This window comes from Gymnoscopelus microlampas, assembly GCF_963454915.1.
Source record: "Gymnoscopelus microlampas genome assembly, chromosome: 8".
Taxonomy (NCBI): Eukaryota; Metazoa; Chordata; class Actinopteri; order Myctophiformes; family Myctophidae; genus Gymnoscopelus; species Gymnoscopelus microlampas.
The window spans coordinates 13,066,148-13,078,316 of NC_139945.1; the positions used below are offsets into that span (position 1 = coordinate 13,066,148).

Here is a 12,169-nt window from a genome sequence, read left to right on the forward strand (position 1 = left end):
AGGAAAATGAACCACGGACAGAAGCGACCGAGGGGGATGTTTTGACCGAAAATACAATCCTTGTTCTGCCATTAGTCGCGCACATTTGACAATAACAATATGTTTTAGAATCGGTTTCAACTGGTTTCTGCAAAAACAGTCACAACAAAACACTGCTTTTCACCCATACTTTCTAACAACTGACACATGACGCACGCGTAACATTACATGTCATTTATTTTACACGCTCTATATTCTGATAGTACTCATTGCTATAGCATGTGTGTTCATTAGCAGGGGGGTCTCCCCGTCTATCGAGCTCTTTAGTAAACAGAAAAATAAGTTTCAGGTGGGAGTCGGGACACCAATTTCATCCAATCAGTTCCAATTTCACTTGTTTATCCAGTATCCTGTAGAGTTCACTCTCCTGATTGGATAAAATTGCTATCCCGGGCCAGAACATTTTTTTTTTACTAAAGAGGTGGAGAGACCCCTGTTACTGAACAAATATATTAACATAATATTAGCATGATTATAATGTTAACATAGAGCTATTTAACCATTATTTTAACAATATATTACCACTTACAGCACCTTTAACACTCTGGACTTGGCAGTATGGGTCAACCATGCAGTCTAGAGCACTGTTAAGATAGGGGGGGTAAGGGGGTAAGAATGTGTTTGGTTTGGTAAGACTGTGGTATTTGGTTCACCACAGAGATAGGAAACACAGGCTCCCTATGGGCACCGCTTATACCGGACCTGAGTCACAAACTCAGCGGCTATCACCGGGCCTGGCCTTCCTTCCTGCCAAGCTGCCATGTCACAAACACACAGATAATAAGCTCAGGAAGACTGAGGAGGAGGAGGAGGGAGTAGGGAGATGGAGAGAGAGGGTGGGGGCAAAGAGAGGAAGGGAGAGAGAGAGAGAGAGAGAGAGAGAGAGAGAAAGAGAGTGAAGGGAAAAAGATATTAGAAGGAGATAAGGGTGGAGAGGAGAAGTGACAGGGCGAGGAAGGGAGAACCCAGGGCTCGAGTTACAGGAAACCCCCCGGTTCCCGAGGGAAGGCCAGAGAACGAGAGAGAGAACGAGAGAGAGGGAGATAGAGAGAGAGAAAGAGAACGGAGAGACAGAATGAGGGTGAAGGAGTGTGCTGTGTGTCTTTCTCTTGTGTTCTTTGGCACCCATCAAAGCAGAACCAAACGATTGCCATCGTTTTCTGAAGGTTCTTTTGTTGTTGGGGCTTTCTGTGCGCCCCTGAGCGAGCTCTGTCCGCTCAACGTTTTCTCTTTTGAAGTGCTTGTTAAAAGCGGGCATAGGGAGGATGCCAGGGTGCTGAAAGAGCGCTGTATACTGCACTGGTTTCTCAACCAGCGGTCTGTGAACCACTTAGTGGTCCGTGGCATAACTACAAATGGTCCGTGGGAAAATGTTTTCAAATGATTCGAATAAATATAGATTGTACCTTTTGTTAAATCAAAATATATGTCCATCAAATATCTGAACATTCTTGAACTGACTTTTAAAAATTGTGAAAATTAAATAATGACTGTTAAGGGCTTGCCAAGTTGCCATACTTTGTTGCTTGCGAAACGGGCATGTAACTAATCTTGCTTTAAAGCGGTACTATGTAACTTCTTTTAATGAAAAACAAATCATTTTGTCCAATCTGTATGGTAGAGTATGTTAATACAATATAACTTACACAATTGGGGTGGTTGTATTTTGTCTCCCTGCTCTTCTATTGAGACATTTAGATTGTGTCAAAGGTCATGTCTCACCTAGACACAGGATCTGACCCGAATGTTGACCTGATGGTCAAGATTTGATTCGTCCCCTGAGCAAGCAGGCAGGCTCTATTAGCTCAACGTTAAAAAAACATTTCAGCACTTTCACAGGAAACCGAGTTCAAATCCGGGTTAGAAGAGGAAAGTTACATTAATGTTAAAATGTAATAAAGAAATACAACAAAATAGAAATGACAGTTATGCCATCTTATATACCGGTACTGAATATACATGTATTTGTGGGAGGTGTGGTGGGGTGGTCCTTGAAGATCGATTGGAATATTCTAGTGGTCCAGAGCTCAAACAAAGGCTGGACTGAACCACTGGACTGTATTGCATAGGCCTGCACTCAACAGAGGAACACAGAAATGGAACCCAGCAGCTACAGTATAACCCATTCAATCCAGGAACGCATCTGTGTCATTTTAGATTTGAGCTCTAACCATTATTTTATACTTAATTCAAAAGTAACAGATCTATGAGCTCATAGCGTGGCACAGGGTGCCGCGCTACAAGCTTGTAGATCTGCTATTTGTGCACGTCTTGGAATACATATATTTATACATACATTTTTGCTTCTGGGGGGTCCCTGGAGGAACAACATATATTGATGGGGATCGGCGGCCATGAAAAAGTTTAAGAGACACTGATATAACAACATACTTTTTTTTGCACAAATTGTCATGATTTTTCAAAAATGGCAGATCTACAAGCTCATAGCGTGGCACTCGCTATGAACTTGTATATCTGCTATTTTTGAATAGCCAAAGAAATCTAAAATGACAGAGATGCAGATGCCTTCCCGGATTGAATGGGATAAAGGTGTTTGGTATAATACATAACTGAGAGCTCATTCCACAATTAGAGGCCCAGGAAAAGTTGGCCAAAACACTGGAGCCAGCCGAGTAAACAATGGAGCAGTAAAAATGCCACAGATACCATGGGAGCCGTGTATGTAGAGCATCACAACAGATGCAAGCCAGAGCCCCAATGACTGCATGCGGCTGTGATCTCTGATCCCCACCAGCTTTCTGCACAGTGTGTGTGTGTGTGTGTGTGTGTGTGTGTGTGTGTGTGTGTGTGTGTGTGTGTGTGCGCGTGTGCGCGCGCGTGTGTGCGTGTGTGTGTGTGTGTGTGTGTGCGCATAAAACACATGTTGAGAGCAAATTTACGGCCATAAGAATCCAATGGCAGTGACTGCATGTGGTAGTGACTGCTGTTTTGCATTACAGGTTGACTTCCAACATTGGATGATACAAGACTTGAACCATGACCAGACCACCTTCTCGCACTCCAGTGGCACATGTGTGTGCGTGTGCGTGTGCGTGTGCGTGTGCGTGTGCGTGTGCGTGTGCGTGTGCGTGCGTGTGCGTGTGCATGTGTGGGTCTGTGCCCCCCTTCTGATGAGTGGTAGGTTTTGTTACCCTGGATTTGAATCCAGGAGTTTACATTGTGGGCTCGCTGCCTGAAGACCAGGAGACTAATAATCTCCTAATAAAAAGAATAACTCACATGGCAACCCCTTTGAGTTCTAATAATAACAATTGGGGGAGGGGTTTTCCCTTTGAAACAGCGGTGTATGTTTGGGTTCCCATGCAGATGACCGTGGTTCAAATCCAGTTGGATAGGTGTTTTGATGTGCATGTCCGAATGCATATGTGTGCATGTACTGTATGGCTGCATGTTTGCATTAACACACAAAATGTCTGAATATTTTGAAAACCCAAATAATCAAAAACTTAAAAAAAAAAAAAAACCTTGACAGATGGCAAAATCTTAGGTCAGTGGCCTTGTGGTTAGATAGTCCGCCCTGAGACTGGGCGGTCGGGGTTCAATCCCTGGCCGGGTCATACCAAAGACTACTGTATAAAACTAGGACCCAATGCCTCCCTACTTGGCACTCAGCATCAAGGGTTGGATTGGGGGGTAAGTCCCTGTGACATAGTAGCGTCATGCACCTCTTGGTTCTCCAACATCTCAATGTCAAAACAAACTCATACGACTACTTCTCGGCCTTAAGCCCATGACCCGCCTAATTCCAACACACTTTGCTAGTTTGGGATGGCTCAGGGTAGAAGACAGGGTTGAGCAAACAAAAATAGGATTGGTATTTAAGATAGTCAAAGGGGCAGTGCCCTCTATACCCTCACACCTGTCTAACTACTTCAAAAAAGTGAGTGACACCCACAGCCACAACACTAGAGCGACCATTATCTGGTACCACTCATATTTAGAACAAACATGGGAAAATTCTCCTTCTACTGCTCTGCCACCAAAATGTGGAATGCCCTGACTGACACCATCCATTAAAGGTTGTGTAACACACTGAAAAATCATCTATCAGGAGACCACAGGGAGGTTAATGTAATTTTCCCATCGGAAGGAGGTGTCATTCACTGCTGACTCCCCCCCCCCCTACTTTGTACATACTGTATAGTGTTTGTATTTGTAGATTCTTTGTATTATTGTGTTGATTTTTAATGCTATGTTGACGATTGGAATACATAGGACCACAATGGAAACAAGTCCCCAGGACTTTCTTTGTGTTATCCTTTTAGCTTTAATGTCTGACTGTACCTCGTGCTGTTTACATTTCTGACTAATAAATATTCAATCAATAAAACAGGAGATAGGCTCCTATGGGCTCTGAACCATAGGTTCCCATGGCTACTTACTTATTTACATATAACGCCTGACTCTAGTGCTGTTTACAACTTAAACCCTATACTTAGTTGACCGGATTCCCCCAGGCCGGGTTTTATGGGCTCCGTTTTTCATCCTACACCTGCCGGAAATAGCTGATCTAAAAGCTCACAGCCCATCTCAATGCGACTTGTAGATCTGCTATATTTGCCGAATGTTTCCCCCCAGAAGAGGGGGAACACTAGGGTTCAAGTTCTAAACAGCTGTCAAACGTTCGACACACAGGTTGAGAACCACTGACTTACTGTACACTGCAGGTATTGAGGTCATCATCATGGTGCCAACCAACTCACCTGGCTTCATGATGAACTTGTGCAGCTCCTTGGCGAAGTACTCCTCCTCCTCCTGCTGGGTGGAGACGGGCGGCGGCATCGCCTGCTGCTCCTTCAGCATCTCCTCTGTGCTGTTGTAGAGCGACAGCAGCGCGTCAGGGATCTGCTCCTGCTTCTCCTCCACGTCGGGCTCCTTGGGCAGCCGCAGTTTGCTGAGGATCTGGCCGCGGATGGCCTCGATGCGCTTCTTCTTGACCAGCTCCAGGTCCAGCGTTTTGCACGTGGACATGGCGCTGACGCCCGCGCCCGCCCAGCACACCACCACCGCCACCAACGCCAAGTAGGCCAGCCTCATTGTGATGTAAAAAGCCTCCCTCCCCCTCCCTCAACTACACTGGAGTCGACTGTGCGCTGCCTTCCCCTCTGTCCCCCTGTGGGAACGGTGAATCACTGCGTTGGAGAGGTGCGACTGACGCGACGAGGTGTTTACAGACGAAGGGGAAACAATCGGGGCAGTGTGGAGAGTCCCGGACCGTTTTAGTGGGCTCCCAGAGACTAAACCGGTGCCACGGCTGTTGCTGCCACAGCCGAGGGGAGAATCCCCAACAAGCGCTACACAAACTGTGACTCAGCGGCAGGTAACTCAATGACCTCCCCCCGAGGCTGCTCTGCGCTGAGCCCCCCCCCGACAACACAGAGCCCCGTCCAACACAAACACAGCCTGAGCCGACGGTCTGCAGTCTGGAGAAAGACCCCCGAAGTCCACCAGAGCAGCAGCAGTCAGTGCCAGAGCCTGGTGTCAGAGTGGATTCAAATATTATGTCAGTCCTGTCTCGGTCCAAGAACACAATCTAGTGACAGTCCAGTCCAGTGGTCGGCTCACTGTATAAATCACACAGCCGGCCGGTATGCGCTTTATACCTCCCTGGAGACGGTCAGAGTGAGTGTGAGGGGAGTTGCCTGTTTAACACTCAACAAAACCAAGAGTGGTTCTCGGCGGATCTCAACTCTCACTAGCGTCTGACTCAAAGACCACGGCTTCCTGTCCTCCTTGACCCCGAAAGGCCTCCGTTCAAGTTATGACTCCTTCCTATGCAGTTCAAGCTCGCTCGCCCCTCTTGACGGACTCTTTTCCAACAAAGGGGAACGAACAGTGCCGTGTCCTGTGCTCCAAGTGGGAGCGAGGAGGGTCCTTCCTATATCTCTTGTCTCTCAAGTTTGATCAGACGACCTCTGGGCTTCCTCTGCAGGCCTGATAAATCTCTCTGTGGATTTGACTCGGCCCGGAGTTGATCAGATAGCTGAGGGGCAGAGAGAGAAGGAGAGAGAGAGAAAGAAAGAAAGAGAGAAAGTCAAGTAATTCTGCCCCTCAATTATTCTCACTTCAACTACAGTTCAGCCGGTAAACAAGATGTCATAAATCTGTGAACAGAAAAAACGTCTGACAAATAGTATGACTACCTCTTTTCAACGGTACGAACATGTGATGAACGTCAAGCCGCACGCCAGGAATCGCTTTCAACACCTCAAAGTCATTCTCACATCACATCTCACACACACACACACACACACACACACACACACACACGGAAAGGGAGTGAACTTCACACTGCACAGTGTGACTATTTTCTCTTCAATCCCACGCTGCGGGCAGTGTTGATAGCACTGATAACGTTTCCACTATCTATGTACAGAGCCTGAGGTGAGAGAAGTTCAAACAGGAACACGTCCAGCAGCAGCAGCAGCAGTAATCAGCACTAGAGGAGGAACCAGCAGCAGCCTGGTTCCAGGAGTCACTCAGCCAGGCACGCTCCTCGTGTAACAAAAAGTGAGAAGTTGAACACAGCGTGTCAGTATGAGAGAGGACCGACCAGACCGAAGCAGAGAGTTGGCTGACAGAGGCGCTTATCAGGAGTAACTACTCCTCTCTCTCTCTCTCTCTCTCTCTCTCTCTCTCTCTCGCTGTTCTCCTGGAGTCAGATTGCAGTGCTCTCCTCCTCCCTGTATCAATCCATCCAACAGCGTCTCTTTGCCTCCTCCTCACACCTTTTCTCCGCTTTCTGCGGTTGCTCCTCTCCTCTCTCTCTGACACAACTCTCTTCTCACACTATCCCTCTGTTCAGCTGTCTCTCTCTCCCCTTTGCTCCTCTTTCTCTTTCGGTCAATCTTTCTTTCTCAGCAGCTCTCTCTCCCTCTCTCTCTCTCTCTTGGTGCTTGTCAGAGCTTGCTGGTGACAAAGTGATTTGTGGAGAGCTGCTCTGTGGAGCTCGGGCTCAACTTTTCCCTCCCTCCCTCTCTCTCTCTCTCTCTCTCTCTCGCTCTCTCTCTCTCTCTCTCTTTCTCTCTTTCTCTCTCTCTGTTACTCTTCTGTTTTTTTCTTCAGGTTTTTTCGGTTCCTGTTACTTGTCTAATAGAGCAGAGGAGCTGCTCTCCGCCCAGGAAATGAGGGTAACGGCCTCAGTGCAGAACATCTGCTGTTTAACAGCGAAGCTCCACTGCCTGTCCACACACACACACACACACACACACACACACACACACACACACACACAGGAAGAAGAAGCGGCAGAATGCACTGAATGACTGGCTCAGTTAGTGCTACCGGCCACCCCCCCCTCCACATGAACGCACACGCACACACACACACACACACACACACACACACACACACACACACACACACACACACACACACACACACACACACACACACACACACACACACACACACACACACACACACACACACACACACACACGCACGCTCTCTCTCTGTCTGTCTGTCTCTCTCTCTCACTCTGTCAGTCTGTCTGTCTGCCTCCTCTCACTCTTTGTCTCTCTCTCTCTCTCTCTCTCTCTCTCTCTCTTTCTCTCTCCCTCTCTCGTCCGGTCCGTCTGGGCAGTGCAGCCGTGATGAGTGACATGTCAACAAGCCTTCCATGGCCACCAGTGTCTGGCCAACCGACCGCTGCATTTAGCAGGTGCCAGCCAAGGTAAACGGCTGCCAGTGCCAGGCCAGAGGGAGCGGAGGCACAGCCACACACCCCAGCCAGCCCACACTGTTCTGCCTCTGAACATAAATAAAAACAAGAAGCGGAGCAGTGAATTTCACAGCATGGAGAGTCAACAAGGCTGACAGTGTTGCTGTAGGTTTCGGGGCCTGGTGTGGGGAGCTGGATTGTGATGCTTCTTGAATGGAAGGGGGACTACTTGTGTTAAACCAGTGGTTCTCAAAGTGGGGACCCCCAGGGGTCCTTGAAGGGGTTCGAGGGGCTCCCCAGAAAAGTTACTTAACCCATTCAAATACGGGAACGCATCTCTCTCTTTTTTTTTTTAAGTAACTAATTTGTAACTCAATTCTTTGCTTCTGGGCAGTCCCTGAAACTAAATGTTTTACAAATGTTCGCTTTAAAAATATATATATTCCAAGATTTGCACACATTTTCAAGATTTTTCAAAAATAGCAGATCTACAAGCTCATAGCGCGGCACTATATCTGCTATTTTTAAATAGCCAAAGAAAACTAAAATGGCACAGATACTTTCCCGGTCTAAATTGGTTAAATATCAATCTTTGAACCTATTTGGTAAAAATACATTTTCTATCCTTTGTTTTTGTCTCTGGGGGCACCACCTCCTTTTTTGTGCAGAAACAGGAACTCGGTTGGCTCCTCCCCTTTCTTAGTCCACTTCCTCCCGGGTGCTTCTGTGTTTATTCCAACTAACAACAACACTACATGTTTAGGGCAGTGTTGCTGACAGAATCTGTCTTGAGAGATTACTTAAATATAAAAATCATCAAAATCAGTTTGACCACCATAATCTCACATACATTGGCTATTTCAAAATAGCCAATCTACAAGCTTGCGTCGTCGTCGATGCAACACGATGTGAGCTTGTAGATCTGGTATTTCTTTTAAAAATTGAAAAAAAAAATGGAAAGATTTGAATATTTTTTTAAACAATTTAACAACACAAATCTTGTATGGGGATCCCTGGCACACAATATTTTGAGAGGGGGGTCCGTGGCCAAATACATATTCATTTGGGGGTCCTTGACATGAAAAGGTTTGAGAATCAGTGGAATAAACAGCCAAGTCGTCTACCGGGTTTGTTTCTAACAGGAAGTAAAAGAGAGTCGAGGAATTGAGGTTAACCATAAACAAAATTACACCTAGAGGTTTAGGTTGTGCAGTCAGCTCACCATGATGTAACTCCAAATATTGCAGAGAGATATCGTCACTCCGTTGATTCGAAATTGGTATTTTAAAATATTCTTCCTCTTTGACTTACATTGCACAGTGAAACAGGTTTCAAAGTCACCCTTTTAGCACATAATAAACAAATGCAAACGAAACCGTTTCTGCCAGTGTACAACATTCAGCTCACTATTTGAATTATAGGAAGAAGATCTGGACTGGATGGTCGCATCCGGATCAAGATCTTCAAATAGTAAAATCAACAGGAAGTTGACATTTTTATAAAGAAAAAAGCCATGTCGAGTTTTGTAATGTAATAATCGGGCTTTGTTTGCGTTCCTTTCCGTGCTAAAAGAGTGACTGTTAAACCTCACTGTGCAATGTAACCACCAAAGATATTTTACCAACATTTGTAGTTACATCATGGCATTGTAACCATACAACCCAACCCCTACCAAAGTGTCCTTTTGCTTTAAATCCTATAAATCCATTCAAGCTCACAACACATCGCAGTGTAACACCTTGTTAACTTATAGATCTGCTATTTCTGAGAATGTTCGCCTATTTTCATCAAAATGTTCACCTATTATGATGCTCAGAATAGGGACGCTATGGTTCATGTGGCTAAGCCTAGTCTATTATGTCTGGTTTATGGTTGACACCAAACCACAGTTTAGATGTGGAAACCCACTGGTCCAAATAACCTATTCATTCATCAATCTCTGACAAAACTCTGCTCTTAATGAGGAACGGGTATAGTAATAATGTAATATAATGACATAGTCCCCCAAAATACCAAAACACTACTACAGGCACACTGTGAAAACAAGTTAGACACAGTGACACAGTGCCGTTTATAGGTAGGAGGGTGGGATGAGGATGACTATCACATACAGCAGTGGTTCTCTACTCAAAATAATCATATTTGAACTGGGGACCCCCCATAATAATCATATTTGAACGGGGGACCCCCACCCTGACAAGTACTTGGAATGTAGGAGTTGAGGCATTGAATTTAGTTTGACTCGGTTCCATAGATACAAATTGTGAAAATAGCCAATCTACAAGCTCACAACGCCTCGCTTGTGAGCTTGTAGATTGGCTATTTTCACAATTTCTTATATTATTTCACAATTTGGCCAATGTTTGACCAGTTTTTATAGTTTAGTTTGTTGGTTACTTTTGATTCAGTAATGGTATATTTTTTCCCCATTGTTTTCTAGGTATTACAAAGGTCTTAAACGTCCTTAAATTGTCACTTTCCTGTCATATGGGGACCCCTCCAAAATCATGTGGAGAACCACTGACATGCAGTATCACCATTTGTTTACTTTTCGTTATACAGGCTGCTGGGAGCTTTAATAGGTATGAGATGCCACCTGGTGGTGAAACAAAGGATTGTTAAAAACTAGGAACATGGTCCACACAAACTCAGACTCAAAACTGATGCGCAGTGGTGTAAAGTAAGTAAGTACATTTACTCAAGAACTGTACTCAAGTAAAATGTTGAGGTATTTTTTTTTTTTACTTTACCGGAGTATTTCCAATTTTCTGTACTTTTACTTCTACTCAACTACATCTCAGAGGAAAATATTGTACTTTTACTCCACTGCAATTATACGAAAACTTTAGTTACTAGTTACTTTGTAGATTTTGCTTATTATTGCAAAACACATCACTTCAGCCCAATATATATTTTGACCATTTCAAAATAGCAGAACTTGTAGATCGGCTATTTTCAAAAGATTTTTTTATACATTTTGAACTTGTGAAATTGGGACATTCTGCACAATGAGTACTTTTTACTTTTGATACTTTTGTGCATTTTGAATACGGATGAATTGAATAGAGTAGACAGAGCAGGTTAGCATCAAATACATTCACATTATGCACACAGGAGGTTGTGGCGGCAACAACAGAAAGGTGGTATTAAAGACCGTATGTGATAGAAGCAGGTGGAGGTTTGGTGGCTTGCAATTATCGGCACCAAATGGGCCCGTAATGGTCAATTTGGTTCCATTTGTTACAGACCTGTAAGGGTTGTGTCCGGGTAGCTCAGTCGGTAGAGCTCTCGCCTTCAGACCAAAAGGTCATGGGTTCGAATCCCGGGCACCGCCAACTCAGCGCATGAGTAGCACGGCTTGGGTGCGGCAAGTCGTGCGGTAAGTACTGGGAGCTGAGGATAGGTGTGGCGCTCCACCTCAGCAATCCATCTCCCAGGGGTCTAGCGCATTGTAACAGGGACAGACTCCTGCGTGTTACTCGGCTGATACCGACAATAAGCCACCTCCCGACCTACTTACTTACTTATGTAAGGGTTCATTTGGCTCTCAACTATCAACCACTTAGCTGGGGACCCCTGAACCCCCTCAAGGACTCCTGGGAGTCCCCGGACCCCACTTTGAGAACCACTATACAACAGTACTCTTGTTTTGGCCCTCTGCACTTGGACTGTACTGGCTTCAATTCAAATACGTCCATAGTGTAATTGACCCTGTGGCCGTAGAGGTCAAATTGCAAATGACCTGTTAATCCTCCCTGCTGTCTGACCTGTTTGAGGGTGCGCTCCATATCCATGGTTCCACAGGGTGGCGGGGTTCAACCAGACAGTCACTGGCATTGCCCCATCTGGAGATGTACACACACACACACACACACACACACACACACACACACACACACACACACACACACACACACACACACACACACACACACACACACACACACACACACACACACACACATGCCGTGAGGTGTGTTCAAGTCCTAGGATAATAAATAGCCTTATAGGTAAAGTCAGAATGGGGTCTACAGGCAGTAAGGCAGACGTGGTTCTTAAACTGGGGTCCAGGCCAGGGACCCTCAGGGTTCCTTGAGGGGGACCCGTTTCAGATGGACCCTTACAGATCTGTAACTCTCTCTGAGGTTCCATTGGTACATTGATTCATGTACTCACTCACTGTCTGCATTACTCTTATTCAAAGGGGGGCTGAGATGAGAGAGGCAGTGTGTAATATTGGATGGGTTGTTAGGTTCCTTACAGTCAGTGGTGGAAAAAGTACTTACATGTTTTACCTAAGTACAAGTATCAATACTACAAGGCGGAAATACTCTGTTACAAGTACAAGTCTGGTATTCAGAATGTACTTGAGTAACATTCTGAGAAGTGACTAAGTACATGTGCTCGAATACTATACTTTACAATTTTGAGGTATTTTTACTTTCT

The 12,169-nt window shown here is 45.4% G+C and overlaps 2 protein-coding genes across 3 annotated transcripts in view; one reads left to right on the plus strand and one right to left on the minus strand.

Moving 5' to 3' along the window:
• LOC311049830 (transforming growth factor beta-1 proprotein-like) overlaps positions 1 to 7,061 on the minus strand; it is a 24,065-nt gene extending 17,004 nt beyond the window's left edge. The window contains exons 1-2 of one of the 2 annotated variants that reach the window (XM_084063700.1): positions 6,204 to 7,061; positions 4,764 to 6,043 (exon numbers count right to left, since the gene is read on the minus strand). In XM_084063700.1, the coding sequence (XP_083919826.1) occupies positions 4,764 to 5,097 (334 nt within the window). In that variant the 5' untranslated portion in view covers positions 5,098 to 6,043; positions 6,204 to 7,061. Of the gene's footprint in view, positions 1 to 4,763 lie in introns of both variants that reach the window. The other variant, XM_084063701.1, reaches the window with a different exon arrangement.
• LOC311049831 (galectin-4-like) overlaps positions 1 to 12,169 on the plus strand; it is a 459,606-nt gene that overhangs the window by 296,496 nt on the left and 150,941 nt on the right. The gene's annotated exons all lie outside the window — the stretch shown is intronic.